The 20,607-nt window shown below is 43.8% G+C and overlaps 1 protein-coding gene across 5 annotated transcripts in view; it reads left to right on the forward strand.

Moving 5' to 3' along the window:
• ARHGEF11 (Rho guanine nucleotide exchange factor 11) overlaps nucleotides 1–20,607 on the forward strand; it is a 130,174-nt gene that overhangs the window by 62,437 nt on the left and 47,130 nt on the right. For 4 of the 5 annotated variants that reach the window (XM_060758238.2, XM_060758242.2, XM_060758241.2 and 1 more), the window contains 12 exons: nucleotides 737–813; nucleotides 907–1,047; nucleotides 3,433–3,507; nucleotides 4,505–4,606; nucleotides 5,437–5,535; nucleotides 5,691–5,733; nucleotides 8,984–9,080; nucleotides 11,368–11,490; nucleotides 13,191–13,214; nucleotides 15,916–16,051; nucleotides 17,397–17,496; nucleotides 17,729–17,758. In XM_060758238.2, the coding sequence (XP_060614221.2) occupies nucleotides 737–813; nucleotides 907–1,047; nucleotides 3,433–3,507; nucleotides 4,505–4,606; nucleotides 5,437–5,535; nucleotides 5,691–5,733; nucleotides 8,984–9,080; nucleotides 11,368–11,490; nucleotides 13,191–13,214; nucleotides 15,916–16,051; nucleotides 17,397–17,496; nucleotides 17,729–17,758 (1,047 nt within the window). The remainder of the gene's footprint in view (nucleotides 1–736; nucleotides 814–906; nucleotides 1,048–3,432; nucleotides 3,508–4,504; nucleotides 4,607–5,436; nucleotides 5,536–5,690; nucleotides 5,734–8,983; nucleotides 9,081–11,367; nucleotides 11,491–13,190; nucleotides 13,215–15,915; nucleotides 16,052–17,396; nucleotides 17,497–17,728; nucleotides 17,759–20,607) is intronic. The other variant, XM_060758239.2, reaches the window with a different exon arrangement.

Below are 20,607 nucleotides of genomic sequence, written 5' to 3' on the forward strand. Positions count from 1 at the left end.
GGCCACAGCAACGTGTGGCAGGTACAGCTAGTATACTATAATAAGATAATATGCTTTATTTATATTCCACCCTATCTCCTCGAGGGGACTCAGGGCGGATCACAGTACTCATATATGGCAAACATTCAATCTCGTTAGACAATTAAAGACAGATAGTACATAAACAGAGGTAAAGGCTTCCCATCTTTTTCCATCTCCGGCATCTGGAGGCTGTGCTCAACTCTGGCCATCGGGGGTGCTGTTGCTCCATCTTCCATGCCGAGGAGCTTTGTTGTCTTAGACGCTCTCATGTGCTGGCGTGTCTGCATGGCACCTATTATTACCTATTATTACCTCCCTGACAAAGTGGTACCTATTTATCTACTGTTTTCGAACTGCTAGGTGAGCAGAAGCTGGGCTGACGGTTGGGAGCTCACCCCAACGTGGGCTTGAACTATGGACAAGATTTTCTGCAACTGGAACTTTAACCCACTGTGCTAAAGCCCGGCCCATTGAGAGGGTTTCTGGTGTAACTGTCGATGGGATGAATGTTTGTCAAAATGGCAGAACTTTAAAGATATGACAGGTCGCAACTGCCTTTCCTGGTTGACGTGGAAAAGGCTTGTACTATCCTAGAAAGGGGTTTTGGGAGTTTGAAGCCTTGTATGGCCATCTCTGTGAGGAGGAGGCAATCGCTGGTGCTCTATTGGTCCATCCTTTGTCAAATTCTGATGGCAATTCCCCCATCCATCCGCAGGGCGTCTCTCTTTGGATTCCCAAGATGGAGACAGCGGCCTGGATTCAGGCACAGAGCGCTTCCCTTCTGTGGGTGAGGTAAGCGCTGAGGGGATCGCACACCTCTGTGCGAGAGGAGATTTACTGGCAGGCTGTTTGTATGAAAACTGAATGTGGTCATTTTTGGAACAGATCTCCCTGAACCGGAACTCGGTCCTCTCCGACCCCGGCCTGGACAGCCCCCATACCTCCCCTGTCATTGCCTCCAGGATGTTCCAGCACCATCAGCACCAGGGCTCAGACACGTCTTTCTCCCCCTCCTTGGCGGAACAGGTGAGCCGAACCAGGAAGGACCTCTTCCATAGGAGGCTTTTCTATATAACAAAATAATATGGTTGCATTATTTACAAAAAAACCCCAAGGTTTCCATAACACACATTTCTTTATACTTCCTTCTTTGCTTCCATGCTGGGCTTCTTTCTCATGCATTTAAACAGCTTCACTCTCACAGAGGCTCCTCTCACATTAGTGAGTTTTGTACACTAGCTTTTTACACACAGCCGTTATAATGGAGCTTTACACATGAACTTTACACGCAAAGCCGTCAACCTGGGGCTTCTCTCACCAAAGCTTCTCATACCATAGAATCATAGAATCAAAGAGTTGGAAGAGACCTCATGGGCCATCCAGTCCAACCCCCTGCCAAGAAGCAGGAATATTGCATTCAAATCACCCGTGACAGATGGCCATCCAGCCTCTGCTTAAAAGCTTCCAAAGAAGGAGCCTCCACCACACTCCGGGGCAGAGAGTTCCACTGCTGAACGGCTCTCACAGTCAGGAAGTTCTTCCTAATGTTCAGATGGAATCTCCTCTCTTGTAGTTTGAAGCCATTGTTCCGCGTCCTAGTCTCCAAGGAACAAGCTTGCTCCCTCCTCCCTGTGGCTTCCTCTCACATATTTATACATGGCTATCATATCTCCTCTCAGCCTTCTCTTCTTCAGGCTAAACATGCCCAGTTCCCTAAGCCGCTCCTCATAGGGCTTGTTCTCCAGACCCTTGATCATTTTAGTCGCCCTCCTCTGGACACATTCCAGCTTGTCAATATCTCTCTTGAATTGTGGTGCCCAGAATTGGACACAATATTCCAGATGTGGTCTAACCAAAGCAGAATAGAGGGGTAGCATTACTTCCTTAGATCTAGACACTAGGCTCCTATTGATGCAGGCCAAAATCCCATTGGCTTTTTTTGCCGCCACATCACATTGTTGGCTCATGTTTAACTTGTTGTCCACGAGGACTCCAAGATCTTTTTCACACGTACTGCTCTCGAGCCAGGCGTCCCCCATGGCTTCTCATGCTCAGCCTTCTCATAGGCTGAAGCCTACCTCACACTGTGAGGCCTTCTCTCACTGACTAAGACCTAGCTCACACTGTGAGGCCTTCTCACAGACTGAGACGTTTCTCCCACTGAGGTTTACCTCAGAGTGATGACTACTCACTCCCTAAGGACATCAGGCAGGCCCCAACTCTGGCAGTCTTCAGGAGGATCTTGAAGACGTGTTTGTTCCAGTGTGCCTTCCTGGAATAATGATCCCATAGCACTTTGTCCCTCCAAAGCTCCTTATACTTTTAGGTCTGCTCGTATGTCTTCCACAAACGCCACTATCACCTTTTCATCCATGCTTCAGCACTATTCCAATTTTAATTTCTACATTTGGCCTTCCCACAGTTTTAACTGTATGTTGTCTTATTGATAATGTTATATGTTTATCATTTATGTTTTATTTTAATTGCTTGTACTGTTGTGATTATTGCCTGTATTGTTGTGTTGGGCTCGGCCTCATGTACGCCGCACCGAGTCCCTTGGGGAGATGGTAGCGGGGTACAAATAAAGTGTTGTTGTTATTATTATTATTATTATTATTATTATTACTACTACTACTACTACTACTACTACTAAGCTACAGGCACACCTGAAGCTTTTGCTGAGTCATTGCATCCATTTAACCCTTTCAGTGCTTGACCCTATCTCTCACTGAAGCTTCGCATACCAAGCCTACTCAAACTGAGACCTACTAACACTAAGGCCTACCTCACACTGAGGCCTTTTCACATTGAGAGCTGTCTCAGACTGATGCCTCTCTCACACTGAGGCAAACTAACACTTAGGCATTCTCATACTGAGGCCTACTAACACTGAGGCCTTTTCACATTGAGGGCTCTCTCAGACTGAAGCCTCTCTCACACTGAGGCGAACTAACACTGAGGCCTTCTCACACTGAGGGCTTTCTCAGACCAACACCTTTCTCACACTGGGATGAACTAACACTAAGGCCTACTAAGCTACAGGCACACCTGCTTATATAGAACTGCATCTTTTGCTGAGTCATTGCATCCATTTAACCCTTTCAGTGCTTGGCCCACATTTTTGTAACTAAAAATAACTAGTTAATTTTTAATATTTCTGATGGAGGAACTGTAATGTGCACCTTTTTGGCCAAATGACAGAATGCATTACATTTGCCAGCAAATATTATTATTTTGTTTTATTTTTTGATTTCAGGGTTTGGAAAATTAAGGTGTGCATTAGATTCGATGACTCATTAGACTTGAGTAAATAAAGTATTCCACTCTGCTGTTTGGGGCCCCAAACAACAGTGAAATATTTTATTTATATATTGCTTGTAGCTCCAATTTCTTTTCGATTCTCTCCTTCAGGGCTTTGACCAGTCTGGGAGGCCCCTCATTATCGCTCCCGAAGAGGATTATGATCCGGGATACTTTAACAACGAGGTAAAGCTCCCTTCTGGGATAGGATTCTGGACTCCTGGTATTTATTTATTTCTTTATCGTGTCAGAAGCGAATTGATAATATAGTCATAATGTATAAATAAACTACAAAACAAAATTAATGTCCTTTGACCAGAAGCTGGCCACTTGGAGTGCCTCTGGTCTCACTGTAAGACGGTCCTCCATTGTGCATGTGGCAGAGCTCAGACCACATTGTAGTCAGTAGTCTGTGGTTTGCTCTTCTCTGCACTTACATGTCATGGATTCCACTTTGTAGCCCCATTTCTTAAGGTTGGCTAAGCATCTTGTAGTCCCAGTCTGTTTAGCACCTTCCCAGTCTTCTGTGTGCCCAGGAGGGAATTTCTCATCCGGCATTGAGGTTCTGGGTTTCAGCCTGCCACTTTTGGACTCTTGCTTGCTGAGGTGTTCTTACAAGTATCTCTGTAGATCTTAGGAAGCTTTTTTCTTGATTTAAGACATTAGTATGCTGCCTGATAACCAAATAGGGGATGGGCCAGACATGTCAATGTCTTGGTCCTTTCATTACTGGCTGCTACTTCCCAGTGGATATCAGCTAAACAGTATAATTTCTCCAGCAGTGTAGGGCGGAGACATCCTGTGATAATGCTGCATGGCTCATTAAGAGCCACATCCACTGTTTTAACGTGGTGAGATGTATTCCACACTGGGCATGCATATTCAGCAGCAAAGTAGCAAAGCGCAAGGACAGATGTCTTCACTATGTCTGGTTATGATCCCCAGGTTGTGCCAGTCGGCTTTCGTATAATATTATTTCTAGCAGCCACTTTTTGCTTGACATTCAAGCAGTGCTTCTTCTAAATCAGAGCACGGTCCAGGGTAACTCCCAGGTATTTGGGTGTGTTGCAATGCTCCAGTGGGATTCCTTCTCCGGTAATCCTGGCGAGATTCTTTGTCTTCTTCTCCTCTGCATGATATCATGACACTTTTATTGTCTTTTCTCTCCCCCACCCAATCCCAGTGTGACTCCCTCTTCCAGGATCTTGGGAAGCTGAAGACTCGCCCAGCTCACCTGGGAGTGTTCCTGCGATACATCTTCTCTCAGGCAGACCCAAGTCCTTTGGTAGGGCCCCAGGGGGGCTTTGGGTGGGTGGAGGGCACCGCGTCCAAAAATCATAGTCCTAGAATAATAGAGTTGGAAATAAATATAAATATATAATACAATATAATGGAGCCCCCAGTGGCGCAGTGGGTTAAAGCATTGAGCTGCAGAGCTTGTTGACTGAAAGGTCGCAGGTTCAAATCCGGGGAGCGGCGTGAGCTTCCGCTGTCAGCCCCAGCTTCTGCCAACCTAGCAGTTCGAAAACATGCAAATGGGAGTAGATCAATAGGTACCACTCCGTCGGGAAGGTAAGGGCGCTCCATGCAGTCATGCTGGCCACATGACCTTGGAGGTGTCTACGGACAACGCTGGCTCTTCGGCTTAGAAATGGAGATGAGCACCAACCCTGAGTTGTACAGTTGGAAGCCACTTCTTGACTGTAAGAGCTGTTCAGCAGTGGAACTCTCTGCCCTGGAGTGTGGTGGAGGCTCCTTCCTTGGAAGCTTTTAAACAGAGGCTGGATGGCCATCTGTCAGGGGTGCTTTGTGCTTTTCCTGCATGGCAGGGGGTTGGACTAGATGGCTCATGTGGTCTCTTCCAACTCTATTATTGTTCTATGATTCGATGAAGGAGAGTCAACCATCCTCTCAAGAAGCCCATTCCACTCTCAGCTATTCCCTTGGCTTTATATTGAGGATACTTTTCCTCGCTTCCTTCCCTTTCCTTCCCTCCCTTGAGGCTTTCTTGTGGGCATTTCATCACCCCCTCGTTCCTGGCTGTGTGCCAGGGGTTGCTCACTCTGCTTCTCTTTTTCCTTCCTGCTCTCCCTCCTCCTTGCCCTCCTTGTGCAGCTCTTGTACTTGTGTGCCGATGTTTACCAGCAAATGAACCCCAAGGAGGGCCGTGGTCTTGGGAAGGAGATCTGGAGCATCTTCCTGGAGAAAACTGCGGTGAGCCCTTGTGGTGGGTGAGGCTTTGGTGGCGGGTGGCCTGGCTTTAAAAAAAATGTTGGTGATATGGGTGGGACTTCAAGAACTGCACAATTTGGGCCTTCTCAGGGCCACTCCCTGATGGTTCCGTCCTGTGTTTTCTTTTCCTTCTCCAGCCTCTCAGGGTCAGAGTATCTGATCAGTTATTGGCTGAAATAGGTAAGTCAACCCCTGGGTACTGGATATTCAAGCTAAGGAATGTTTCTATGTTTCTCATCCTGTGGGTCGGGGTTTGAGAGAGGTCACCAAAGACCATCAGCAAACACATTATTATTATTATTATTAAAAACTTTTATATCCCGATCTACTCACCTCCATAGAGGGACTCTTGACAGATTAGAGAGATGGGCCAAAACTAACAAAATGAAGTTCAACAGGGACAAATTCAAGATACTCCACTTAGGCAGAAAAAACAAAATGCAAAGATACAGAATGGGGGATAATGCCTGGCTTGAGAGCAATACGTGTGAAAAAGATCTTGGAGTCCTCGTGGACAGCAAGTTAAACATGAGCCAACAATGTGATGTGGTGGCAAAAAAAGACAATGGGATTTTGGCCTGCATGAATAGGAGCATAGTGTCTAGATCTAGGGAAGTCATGCTACCCCTCTATTCTGCTTTGGTTAGGCCACACCTGGAATATTGTGTCCAATTCTGGCTACCACAATTCAAGAGAGATATTGACAAGCTGGAATCTGTCCAGAGGAGGGCGAATAAAATGATCAAGGGTCTGGAGAACAAGCCCTATGAGGAGCGGCTTAAGGACCTGGGCATGTTTAGCCTGAAGAAGAGAAGGATGAGAGGAGATATGATAGCCATGTATAAATATGTGAGAGGAAGCCACAGGGAGGAGGGAGCAAGCTTGTTTTCTGCTTCCCTAGAGACTAGGACGCGAATCAATGGCTTCAAACCACAAGATATTCCATCTGAACACGAGGAAGAACTTCCTGACTGTGAGAGCTGTTCAGCAGTGGAACTCTCTGCCCCGGAGTGTGGTGGAGGCTCCTTCTTTGGAAGCTTTTAAACAGAGGCTGGATGGCCATCTGTCAGGGGTGATTTGAATGCAATATTCCTGCTTCTTGGCAGAATGGGGTTGGACTGGATGGCCCACGAGGTCTCTTCCAACTCTTTGAGTCTATGATTCTATGACTCAGACCGGCTTACAGCAAGGATTCAATGCTACTAATACAGGTTAAAACATCATACAACAATACAAGGTTAAAATACATATATACCAAATTGCCAAAGTGAAATCATGCTCAACTCATTCCACATATGTGGACACCCACTTTGGTCTGTAATCAGCCATTATTCTGGGAATGCTTCGTTCCATAATCAGGATTTCACTAGCCTCCTGAAGGACAAGAGGGAGGGGGCAGATCTAATCCCGCTCGGGAGAGAGTTCCATAGCCGAGGGGCCACCACAGAGAAGACCCTGTCTCTCGTTCCCACCAAACGCGCTTGCGAATTTGGTGGGACCGAGAGCAGGGCCTCTCCGGAAGATCTTAAAGTCCTTGATGATTCATAGGGGAGAATATGTTCGGACAGGTAAACCACAACAATAAATGTTGGAAATGCAGGGAGTAACCGGGGACTTTCTTCCAATCCTGGTGGCACTGCAAGGAAATAAAAAAATTCTGGAAAAAAATTTACATGAGCACGCGGAAAAAATACTAAAAATTAAATTTGAATTGAGGGCAGAAAATATATATTAAACCTTCTGGACTTTGAAATAGATAAAATAAAGATAATAAATAAATAAATTTTGTAATAAGTATTTACTTTTCTTGCATTTAGTTCCTTAATTCCATGTAGGAATTTGCATCTAGATCACCATTAAAGATGACCACCCATTAAAGGTGGTCCCAGTGGTGATCAGCACACTGGGTGCAGTTTATTTTTATTTATTTATTATTTATTTATTAGCGGCATTTATATGCCACCCTCACCCTGAAGGGGACTCAGAGCGGCTTATAATATACATTTTCATACAATATATTATATTATTAGCATAGTACAATATCAGTATATATTACTATATTGCACTATACCATTATATTGTAGTATTATTAGTAATATTACATGTAATGTAAATATATAATTATAATTATAATACTGAATTATTATAAATATTATATGCATATACAATATGCTATATTATATTATTAGTAAAGACAAGATGGAAATGTCTTCTGCTCCCCTCTGTCTTTGTCTAAAGACCTTGGCCTGCACTTAAACACAATTGGCACTGACAAAATTACCATCTGCCATCTGGAGAAGGCTACCTTATTGGGATTTGCACACATTATTCTCCAATACATCACGCAGTCCTAGATATTTGGGAAGTGTCCGACATGTGATCCAATTCAACAGCCAGCAGAGTGTCTGCTGTGGACTTATCTTGTTGTGTTTCCCAATCATGAACACTTTTGGGAGTTTGGGGAAAATAGACCTTGACATTTAGGGGTTGTAGTTGCTGGGATTTATAGTTCAGCTATAATCAAAGACAATTCTGAACCCCAAACTTCCCACACAAAACCTGCATGATCAATAGAAAATACTGTGTTTTCTGATGGTCTTTGGTGACCCCCCTGACGACCCCCCCAGGGGTCCCGACCCCCAGGTTGAGAAACGCTGTTATAATGTAATGCACTATAATACAAATAATAATATGATATTTTAATTATATGTTTATATTATATGGAATATTACTAATAATATTACAATACAATGGTATAGTACAATATAGTAATATTTAGTACTGATATTGTACTATGCTAATAACATAATCTATTGTATGTAATACATCATGTAAGCCGCCCTGAGTCCCTTTCGGGGTGAGAAGGGCTGCATATAAATGTCGTAATAAAATAAATAAAATAATCAGTGGTTATTGCCAATTTTTTTGATCTTGTTAATTTATATGCCTGGTTTTTAAATGTGTTACAGGTTTTAATGTTGATATGTTGTATTTTATGTTGTATGGCACCATTGTGTGTGCTATTTGTAAGCTGCACTGAGTACCTATGGGGGGTGGTGGTGGGTATAAATAAAGATTATCATTATAATTATTTGTTATTATTATACTTTATTAATTATTATTAATAATTAATTAATTAATTATTAGGTGCCCCCAGTGGTGCAATCAGTTAAACTCTTGTGCTGACTGGGCTATGACCGAAAGATCGGTGGTTCAAATCCAGGGAGGGGGCGAGCTCCTGTCTGTCAGCTCCAGCTTCCCATGCAGGGACATGAGAGAACCCACCCACAGCATGGTAAAACATCAGGGCGTCCCCTGGGCGACGCCCTTGCAGACAGCCAATTCTCTCACACCAGAAGAGATTTGCAGTTTCACAAATCACTCCTGACACACCAAAACAAAATTACATTAATATTCTCCTCTCTGCCAGAGACTCGCCTACGGAACGGGGAGGATCTCAGGAATGCTTTCTTAGAGCTGCAAGAGGCTGTCATGCCAGAGATCCAGGAGCAGATCCAGGATTACAGGTGAACCCCACTGGCTCCAAAGAAGTGGCTCTTTTCTCTCCTTCGTCTCCCAACCCTTTGCTTCTTCATATATTTTTGATTTCAACTGCAAGGCTATTCAGTGCTAATCAAGGTGATCAGTTGCCATATTCATACTTGGCTCAAGCAGACAAGAGTTCGTTCTCCCACTCTAGACATTTTTCCACAGATAGATAAACCTCACTTGCCTAGTTTCCAACAGACCTCACAACCTCTGAGGATGCCTTCCATAGATGTGGGTGAAATGTCAGGAGAGAATGATTCTGGAATATGGCCAGACAGCCCGGAAAACTCACAGCAACCCATTGATGCTGGCAAGGAAAGTCTTCAACAATGCATTAATTCAGAAGTGTTTTTTCCTTCATTTAAATAACCATATAACAAATTAGAAAACCAAAGAAAACGTTTGAATACACACACACACACGCACACACACACGCACGCACACACACACACACACACACAACACACAAGGGTTGAATGAAAAGTAATGCCTCCACCTTCATAACTCCTCAACAGATGGCAGTACTGGTATGCAGCAGGTACTGGCTTGTTCAGTAGACTCTCCTCTGCAGTTCCGTTTTAGCGGGAAACCTTAGCATTGAATGATTGTGTTGTTAAAGTGCGAAGTATGGAACCCTGTGCAGATGGTCGGTCAATGCGACTTAAGCAGTGTGCAGTCATTGAATTATTGACAGCAGAAGGTGTCACCCCAAAGGAGATTCATCAGAGAATGCAAGCTGTTTATGGTGATTGTGTTGATTTGAGTACTGTGCGTCGTTGGGCGAGTAAGTTTAAAGATGTTGAGGTGGGAAATGTGACTTGCGTGACAAACAAGGAGTTGGACGTCCTGTGACAGCAACCACCGAGTTTCACAAGCAAAAGGTTGACAGATTGATTCAGGACAATTGTGGTATCACTCAGAGAGAAATTTCAAGCATAATCGGCATTTCCCAAGAAAGTGTGGGTCACATTATTGCTTTGCTTGGCTATCAGAAGATCTGTGCACAATGGGTTGCAATTTCTGGAGTCAATTTCTGATGGCATGAAGACATCACAAATTCTCTCTGTGACATTCTGAAGCCAGCAGAGTGCGTTGGAAACCATATTATGGAACTTGTGAAGAAACAAGTTCTAATAAGGAAACTGAGAAGAGGGGGAGATGGGCAGAAAAAGTGTATAAAAGGAAGTGGTGGTGGGAAAAAGTCAGTAGTGTCTTTGCTGCAGAGATACAAGCAATATATCCATTTCAAAGCAAGCTTGCTTGTGAGTGGTTATTTACTATTGCTATTTAGATCCTACAGTCTGACATGCGGAAACAGAGTGTCGACTTCTTCAGTGACGGCTTCAGAAAACCTGTTCATCATTGGCAGAAATGTATCCAATTGTCTGGTGATTATGTGGAAAAGTGAATAGTTTTAGTTAAAGAGCACATTCTAAGGGTTATTTCTGCGGATGCTTTATTAAAATATTCCCATCCAAACCCAAGTAACGAAAGTGGAGGTATTACTTTTCATTCAATCCTCATATAAACTTGGCAAGGTAGAAGGCAATAGAAAAAGAGGAAGGTCTCACTGCAGGTGGATTGACTCCATCAAGAAAGACATGGCTGCTGTCCTAAGCTTGCAAGACCCGATTATGAAGTGACCTAGGCCCCTTCCGCACAGCTGAATAAAATCCCATGTTATCTGCTTTGAACTGGGTTATATGGGAATGTAGACTCAGTCCAGTTCGAAGTAGATACTGGGAATTCTATACGTTATATTGCTGTGTTTCCAATTGGGAGCAATTGGGAAGGGGACTCATCTGCTCAGGCCCTTAGAAATCTGTTGTTCTTTATGATCACCATAATCTGAAGCTGATTATGGTAGGTAAGAACAACAAAACTTCCAAAATGAGCACATGCATCAGCTGCAGCATTTGCAAAGGCATGCCCATTTCTCTCTCCGTTTTGTCTATCTTGTTTATCTTTTTCCAGCATGTCCACACATACACACACACAGGTGAGGATGCCCCTAGTCGACCAATGCCTGCAACAACACACACCTGTATATTACCAATAGGGACTTATCAGGTGGTTTCGCAGGCCAGGCCTTCCCAAAGCAATGATTTTGTGAAATGCAAGGCCACCGTAGGCAGGCGTTTCCTGGGGAAAGGACTGGGGTGATCAGAGTTGTTGCTGGAGTGCGCTGTTCAGATGTGGGAAGGCAGGCAAGATGCAAGGCAAGCGCGCCCAAGGACTGACACAGCCAAATGTCTCTGCTCACAGGACAAAGCGCACCATGGGGCTGGGAAGCCTGTACGGGGAGAATGACTTGATGGACCTGGATGGAGACCCCCAGAAGGAACGGCAGGTGGCCGAGAAGCAGATTGCTCAGCTTGGGGACATCCTGTGAGTGTCATACGTGTCTGGGGAGGAGGGTATATGGGGAAAGGATGCTGGGGAGCAATTGGGAAGGGGAGTCAGCTGCTCAGTTGGATGTTCTGTGGTTCTGGATGAGGTCCGTCCTTCCTTCCTTCCTTCCTTCCTTTTTAACTTTCCTCCTTCCCTCCCTCCCTCTGTCCTTCCTTCCTTCCTTCTCTCTCTCTCTTTCTTTCTTTCTTCCTTCCTTTCTGTCTTTTGATCCTTCCTTCCTTCCGTTCTTCTCTCCTTCCTCCCTTCCTTCCTTCCTCCTTTCCTTCCTCCCTTCTGTCTTTCCTTCTTTCTTCCCTTTTTCATTCATTCATTCTTTCCTCCCTTTCTTCTTTTCTTCCTTCCGTCCTTTTTAACTTTCCTTCCTTCCTTCTTTTTTTCTTCCTTCCTTTTCTTTCTTTCTTTCTTTCCTTCCTTTCTTTCTCTCCTTTTTGTCCTTTCTTTTCTTCCTTCCTTCTAGCTTTCCTTCCTTCTTCCCTTCTTCCTTCCTTCATTCTTTCCCCCCTTTCTTCTTTCCTTCCTTCCTTCTGTTTTTCTCTCCTTTCTTTCCTTTTTGTCTTTCCTTCCTTCTATCTTTCCTTCCTTCTTCCTTCCTTCGTTCTTTCCTCCCTTTCTTCTTTCCTTCCTTCCTTCTGTTTTTCTCTCCTTTCTTTCCTTTTTGTCTTTCCTTCCTTCTTTTCTTCCTTCCTTCTATCTTTCCTTCCTTCTTCCTTCCTTCATTCTTTCCTCCCTTTCTTCTTTCCTTCCTTCCTTCTGTTTTTCTCTCCTTTCTTTCCTTTTTGTCCTTCCTTCCTTCTTTCTTTTCTTCCTTCCTTCCTTCTATCTTTCCTTCCTTCTTCCTTCCTTCGTTCTTTCCTCCCTTTCTTCTTTTCTTCCTTCCTTCCATTTTTCCTTCCTTTCTTCCTTCCATCCTTCCTTCCTTCATCCCTCCCTCCCTTCCTTCCTTCCTTCCTTCCTTCTGTATTTCCTTCCTTCTTCCCTTCTTCCTTCCTTCATTCTTTCCTCCCTTCCTTCCTTCCTTTTGTCCTTCCTTCTTTCCTCCCTTTCTTCTTTACTTTTTTCCTTCTTTCCTTTCCTTTCCTTTCCTTTTTTTGTCCTTCCTTCCTTCTTTTCTTCCTTCCTTCTATCTTTCCTTCCTTCTTCCTTCTGTCGTTCTTTCCTCCCTTTCTTCTTTTCTTCCTTCCTTCCGTTTTTCCTCCCTCCCTCCCTTCCTTTCTTCTTCCTTCTTCCTTCTTTCTTTCTTCCCTTCCTTTCTTCTTTCCTTTCCTTTCCTTTTTCCCCCTCCCTCCCTCCCTCCTTCCTTTTTTCGTTTCCTTCTTTCCTTCTTCTGCTGGACTCTCAGAGGCTCAGAACAAACAACAGCTTCTCCATTGCTTGATAAATTTCTTGGATGAAAAGAACAAATTGGGGAGAAGCTGTGGATTTTCTCCACTGGCGAGTCGAGAGTGTGCCTTCAAGCTAGGATGCAGGATTCATTGGAAGTCACAGTTGGGCCATCGAAAGCCATCCTGTTGGGAGGTAGCTGGACCAAAAGTGGGGACAACATAAGGAGTTCAGGGGTATGCCCCCTTTAGTAGTGTCTTTGTCAGAGTTGACTGAGGATAAGAAATTTGATGTGCCCTTGCTAGCCGGCTGCAAAACGTGGCTGACTAACTTGTTCTTCTCACTTTTCATTTCAGATCCAAATATGAAGAGGACAGGAGGTGAGTGGAGCCCTTGGAATCATCTCGCAGAAATGTTGTTTTCAGCCTAGCTAATTGTTTTAACTCAGATTGATCAGAGTTCAGACTTCAATGTGTCTCTTGTTATTCTGGATTATTCATATATCTATATAAATACAAGGGTTGAATGAAAAGTAATGCCTCCACCTTCGTAACTTCTCAACAGATGGCAGTACTGGTATGCAGCAGATACTGGCTTGTTCAGTAGACTCTCCTCTACAGTTCCATTTTGGCGGGAAGCCTTAGCATTGAACGGATGTGTTGTTAAAGTGTGAAGTATGGAACCCTGTGCAGACAGTTGGTCAATGTGACTTAAACAATGTGCAGTCGTTGAATTCTTGACAGCAGAAGGTGTCGTTCCAAAGGAGATTCCTCAGAGAATGCAAGCTGTTTACGGTGATTGTGCTGATGTGAGTACTGTTCATTGTTGGACGAGTAAGTTTAAAAATGTTGAGGTGGGAACATCTGACTTGCATGACAAACAAAGAGTTGGACGTCCTGTGACAGCAACCACCAAGTTTCACAAGCAGAGGGTTGACAGATTGATTCAGGAGGATTGTCGTATCACTCAGAGAGAAATTTCAAGCATAATTGGCATTTCACAAGAACGTGTGGGTCACATTATTGCTTTGCTTGGCTATCGGAAGATCTGTGCACGATGGGTACCCAGGATGCTGATGCCTGAAATGAAAGAGCACAGACTTGAAATTTGCCAGGAACTCCTCTCGCGTTACAAGAACGAAGGTGAAGCTTTTCTCCATTCAATTGTGACAGGAGACGAAACGTGGGTACACCGTTACGACCCGGAGACGAAGCGTCAGTCTATGGAATATCGACACAAAGACTCGCCCCAGAAAAAGAAATTGAAGACACAGCCCTCAGCTGGAAAAATCATGGCAACAGTGTTCTGGGATGCAGATGGTGTTATCCATGTTGATTTCCTTCAATGTGGAACAACAATAAATTCAGAGCATTACATCACAATGCTGCGAACTTTGAAACGATGGCTAACAAGGGTTCGAAAGGAAAAGAGAAATGTTTTCTTGCAGCATGACAATGCCAGACCACACACTTCACATGCCACCACAGCAGAACTTCAGAGACTGGATCTCGCCACCATACGGCATCCTCCACACAGTCCAGATTTAGCACTGTCTGACTTCCATCTGTTCCGATAATGAAAGAATATCTGCGGGGACATCATTACGCTTCTGATGAAGACATTGAGAGAACTGTGAGACGCTGGTTGCGGAAACACAGTGTCGACTTCTTCCGTGACGGCTTCAGAACACTTGTTCATCGTTGGCAGAAATGTATCCAATTGTCTGGTGATTATGTGGAAAAGTGAATAATGGTAGTTTATTTATTTATTATTTATTAGATGCACTTATTGACCGCCATTCTCAGCCCTTACGGGCGACTCATGGCGGTGTACAGTACACATAAAAAGACAGTTACAGAAGCCAGTATCAACAACATATGACTATACAACAAATACAAACTACATAAAAATCCGCTTCGTCTCTTAGTAGAATCATAGCCAGTCTCATTTTCCTTATACCATTCCAGTTCTCATTACCGTAATGTTGTTGCTTAGCACTTAATTAAATGCCCTCTCGAACAGCCAGGTCTTAAGGCTTTTTCGAAAGGACATGAGGGAGGGCGCCTGTCTGATGTGTGCCGGGAGAGTGTTCCACAGCCGGGGGGCCACCACCGAGAAGGCCCTCTCCCTCGTCCCCGCCAGCCGTGCCTGTGATGCAGGCGGGATCGAGAGAAGGGCCTCCCCAGACGATCTCAAGGTCCTCGTGGGCTCGTAGGCCAAGATGCGGTCAGAAAGGTATTTTGGGCCGGAACCGTTTAGGGCTTTGTAGGCCAAGACCAGCACCTTGAATTGGGTCCGGTAGCAAATCGGCAGCCAGTGAAGCTGGGACAACAAGGGCGTTGTGTGCTCCCTGCTACCCGCTCCAGTTAGTAACATGGCTGCCGCACGCTGGACCAGCTGAAGCTTCCGGGCCGTCTTCAAGGGCAGCCCCACGTAGAGAGCTTTGCAGTAATCCAGGCGGGATGTGACAAGAGCGTGTACCACCATGGCCAAGTCAGAGAATTTAAAGAGAATTTGATTGATTAAAGAGAATTTGATTGATTAAAATATTCCCATCCACTCTGTGCATGATGGGTACCCAGGATGCTGACGCCTGAAATGAAAGCGCACAGACTTGAAACTTCAAAGACTGGATCTCACCACCGTACGGTACCCTCCACACAGTCCAGATTTAGCACCGTCTGACTTCCATCTGTTCCCGATAATGAAAGAAGATCTGCGGGGACATCATGACGCTTATGAGAGAACTGCGAGATACTAGTTGCGGAAACAGAGTGTCGACTTCTTCCGTGACAGCTTCAGAAAACTTGTTCATCATTGCCAGAAATGTATCCAGTTGTCTGGTGATTATGTGGAAAAGTGAATAGTGGTAGTTAAAGAGCACATTCTAAGGATTATTTCTGCATTTGATTTATTCAAATCTTCCCACCCAAATCCAAGTAACGAAGGTGGAGGCATTACTTTTGATTTCAAAAATGGAACTGTAGAGGAGAGTCTTCTGAACAAGCCAGTACCTGCCGGATACCAGTTACGAAGGTGGAGGCATTACTTTCTGGTCTTCCTTACATCTCCCTCTCCCAGTTCTCCCATGAGCTTTGCCCTGAACGCCTACATGGGGAATGCTGGAATCCGTTTGCGGGAGTCACGCCTGGTCAGCGTTGTGGAGAAGTCCCAGGAGAAAGACAAGTGGCTGCCCTTCTTCCCCAAGACCAAGAAGGTATGTGAGAGAGACAAAAGAGGGTGGGAAGCAGGCAGGAGGACCTGGGCCGACCTTTGAGGTTCCTCCAGACCCTTTGTATATTGTTTGACGTGTTTATTTTGATGTATTTTGTGTATATGCTCCTTGTAGGCATTGAATCTTTTTGCCTTATGTCTTGGAAACTGTCCTGAGTTCCTTCGGGAAGATAGGACAGCCTACAAATAAATTATTATTATTATTATTATTTTACTGACACAAAAACAGTATGTCACAGCAAATGAGATCTAAATGCTGGATTTCGTATCACAAAATCACAAGTTGAACACTTCCCAAGCATTTAGGACTCTGTGAATTATTATTCTTGTTGATATTATTATTATTTTATTGACACAAAAACCCAGTATGATACAGCAAACAAAATACATATGCTGGATTTCGTATCACAAAATCACAAGTCGAACACTTCCCAAGTGTTTAGGACCATGTGATGTATTATTATTTATTTATTTATTTATTTATTTATTTTTACTGACATAAAAACACAGTATGTCACAGCAAACGAGATCTATATGCTGGATTTCGTATCACAAAATCACAAGTCGAACACTTCCCAAGCATTTACGACTGTGTGATGTTTTATTGTTGTTGTTATTAAACAAGTTGAACACTTCCCAAGCGTCTAGGACTGTGTGATGTATTTTCAAATGATGCGCACAAATCCAAGTAAGGTGGACTTTTGCAGTTGACAGATCATGATGATGATGATGATGACTATTATTATTATTATTATTATTATTATTATTATTATTATTAGAAACACAGCAAGATGAGTCCACAGCAAACAAGGTCTCTCTGCTGGTTGTTTTGTACTGGATCACATGTCGGACACTTCCCAAGTGTCTATGACAGTGTGATGTATTGGCAAATAATGCATGCAGATTATTATCATTATTATTATTATTATTATTATTATTATTATTAGAGGGCCCTGGTGGCACATTGGGTTTGAATCCAAAGAGCAAGGTGAGCTCTCACTGTTAACCCCAGCTCCTGCCAACCTAGCAATTTGAAAACATGCAAATGTGAGTAGGTACCGTTTTGGCAGGAAGGTAACAGCGCTCCATGTAGTCTGTTGGCCACATGACCTTGGAGGTGTCTGTGGACAATACCAGCTCTTCGGCTTAGAAATGGAGATGAGCACCAACCCCCAGAGTTGGACAAGACTAGACTTAATATCAGAGGAAACCTTTACCTATTATTATTATTATTATTATTATTATTATTATTATTATTATCCCCTGTGTGGGCTTGGCCTCTGTGCCCCTTCTGACTCTGCTCCTCTTCCTCCCTCCTGGGTCAACAGAGCAGCAGCACAAAGAAAGACAAGGAGACCTTGGCAGAGGACAAGAAGCGCAACCCCATCCTGAAATACATCGGAAAGCCCAAAAGCTCCTCCCAGAGCAGTGAGTCTGGGGGCTGAGGGTGGGACTGTGTGTATCCATGGCAGTGATTCCTCTAACCCTATGGGGTTGGTCCCAAAGTGGGTGGCAGGGTGCAGGAGGGTGTGAATTGTTTTTCCAAGCTCCCTTCCTTTGAGAGCATCTCCTTCCCTTTGGCATCACTTTGTTTGGTCACCCACCGGTGTTGTGCCAGCTTGATTTTGACATTCCATTTTGTGTTTTTTTTTCTTTTCAGCATTTCATATCCCTTTGTCCCCTGTCGAAGGTAAAAAACAACAACAACATCTCCCTCACTCATCCTACTCACAGCTTTCTTTTCCCTGCTCTTCCTCCTCCTGCTTATTTAAGTAAAAAACGCTGCTGGGCACCATTATTGCAGTTGCATCAATCTGACCAAATGAGGGGTCAAAGACAGTTCTAAAGTTTCCCGCCTTGCGTTTGCTTTCTGCAGTGCCTATTTATGATTTGACCTCAGTATTTAATGCCCTGGTTAAGAGTTGTTCTGTGTGTGCTACCCATCTTCTTCTCTCCACCTCTCCAGAAAATATCATTGTATCTATTTGGTAATAATCGCTGATATTCCCTTCTGGTCTGACTGCTGTCCTCACCTCATTATTGGCACATTTTTGGGCATCAAAGGGCCTGATGTCAGTGGTTTATTCCTTCTTTCACAATCCTGAAAAGACGGTTCTAAAGTTTTCCCGCTCAGAACCTCAGAATGCCTATGCTCCTTTTTAAAAAAAATAATGTTTTATTGTTTCATAGTGTATGTAGAAAACAAAACAAATGAACAAAAGGAAAAAATAAACAAAGAAAACATATGCAAAAAATTTACAAAAGAGTCAATATTCAGTGCTCATTAAACATATGTACAATCAGATTTGGTTGTACAATTATTTATACCTTAGCATTACATAACCCTCTATCCCCCACCCGTGAACCCCACCCCCTGACCTCCGAAACCCCTTAAACAGGATCGCATTACTAAACAACAACTACCCAAATATCTTCTTTCACTGTGAAAGAATGCCTATGTTCCTCAAGACCTAAAGCACCGGGACTGTGGTGCTGCTGGCTGGTAGACAGCTGCATTAAATCACTACAAACCGAAAGGTCATGAGTTTGAAGCCAGCCCAGGTTGGAGTGAGCTTCTGACCATTGTGTAGCTCGCTGTCAACCTTTGCAGCCCGAAAGACAGTTGCATCTGTCAAGTAGGAAATTTAGGTATCGCTTATGCGGGGAGGCTAATTTAACTAATTTACGACACCATAAAATTCTCCAGCAAGCATGCAAAGAATGAGGAAGTACTCCATCAGTGGATGGTGAAATGACAGCTCCCCTGGTGGCCAGAATACCGTCATGAAGCTGGAATGTTTAACGGCCTCTATGTGTCATATATGTTGTGTGTTTATGGCATTGAATGTTTGCCATGTATATGTACATTGTAATCTGCCCTGAGTCCCCTGCAGGGAGAGCCGTTCAGCAGTAGAACTCTCTGCCCCGGAGTGTGGTGGAGGCTCCCTCTTTGGAAGCTTTTAAGCAGAGGCTGGATGGGTGATTTGAATGCAATATTCCTGCTTCTTGGCAGGGGGTTGGACTGGATGGCCCATGAGGTCTCTTCCAACTCTTTGATTCTATGATTCTAGGGTGAGAAGGGCGGAATATAAATACTGTAAATCAATCAATCAATAAATAAATAAATAAACACTTTGATTCAATCCTCCCAGGTGGCAGATTCTGGAATATCTTGGAGCTAAAATGAAGTTCACAACAATAAAACACTGAAGACAAGTTTTTAATTCCTTCTTTCCACAATCCCTAAAAAAGACAGTTCTAAAGTTTCCTGCGCAAACCTGCTGTATATATCCGCTCCAACTCCCATCCGCCCTCTAGTGGGCAAACATTGTGCGCACAGTCTGTTAACTGCGGTTTCAATTTCCCTAACAACACAGATGTCTTATTTACACTACCTTCCCCAACTGTTCCCAGCCCCTTTTACCCTCACCTCCAACCTTTATGACAGAGAACCGAAGCAGCCAATCCCAGGCTGATTCAGCGATCCTGACATCCCAAGGGCACAGTGTTTGTCCACTAAGGGGCGGATGGAAGTTCGGGATGATATATACAGGAAGTTGTAGTGGGAAAACTTTAGAACTGTCTTTTTAGGATTGTGGAAAGAAGGAATAAACCACTGTTTACTATTGCGAGCTTGATTTTAACTCAAAAGATCTTCCAGAGTCTGACACCTGGGAGGATTGAATCAAAGTGCTTTAGGGCTTGAGGAACATAGGCATTCTGAGATTTCTGCTTAGAATGGGGTTTAGAGTGGGAGACCAGAGTTAGTGGGTCCCTCTGTCCTTTTCTGCTTGGGTGGAAACATTGGGGAATAGATTGTTTTCTGCAACTTCGGCTTTCCTTTTGGCTGTGTGACTCACTATTTCAACTGCAAAAAACCCAAAGTGACCAAGCCTTCACCCAGGGCTCTGAGAAGTCATTTCCTGAGATTGTAACTTTCAGCATTCTCCAGGATTCCAGGAGATTTGGGTGTAGTGTAGGCTTGGGTAACCACGGAAAAATTTGGTTCTAAACTCGTTTTGTTTTTAGGGGGCCCTTGCATTTCGTTTTTTTTAATAATTCCGAAATTTTCCTTTTAAAAATTTTGAAATATACGAAATTTTATATAATTACGAATTGATTCGTTAATGGCAGACGCGATTGCGCAATATGCTAATAAAAACCTCCAAATGGGACAGGGGGAACTTCTGAAGCTTCCCTCTCCCTCTGTTGTTGACTGTTGGTGTGATAAAACAAACAACAACTATAAAACTTGCACCAGACATGCGAAAATAATTACGAAATAATTACAAAATAATTACGAAATAAATTGAAAAAATTGTTTCGAATCTAATTTACTCCTCACACTATTCCTGCATGGCTCAATATTGGATCGTAAACTAATTTAAATACGAATTAATAACGAATTACGAAATTAACGAACGAAATCGCCCAAGCCTAGTGTAGTGTAGTCTTTTTAAAGGGAGCCCCCAGTGGCACAGTGGGTTAAAGTGCTGAGCTGCAGAATTTCCGGGCTGAAAGGTCAGCGGTTCGAATCTG

The sequence above is a fragment of the Anolis sagrei genome, chromosome 12 (genome assembly GCF_037176765.1).
Source record: "Anolis sagrei isolate rAnoSag1 chromosome 12, rAnoSag1.mat, whole genome shotgun sequence".
Classification (NCBI taxonomy): Eukaryota; Metazoa; Chordata; class Lepidosauria; order Squamata; family Dactyloidae; genus Anolis; species Anolis sagrei.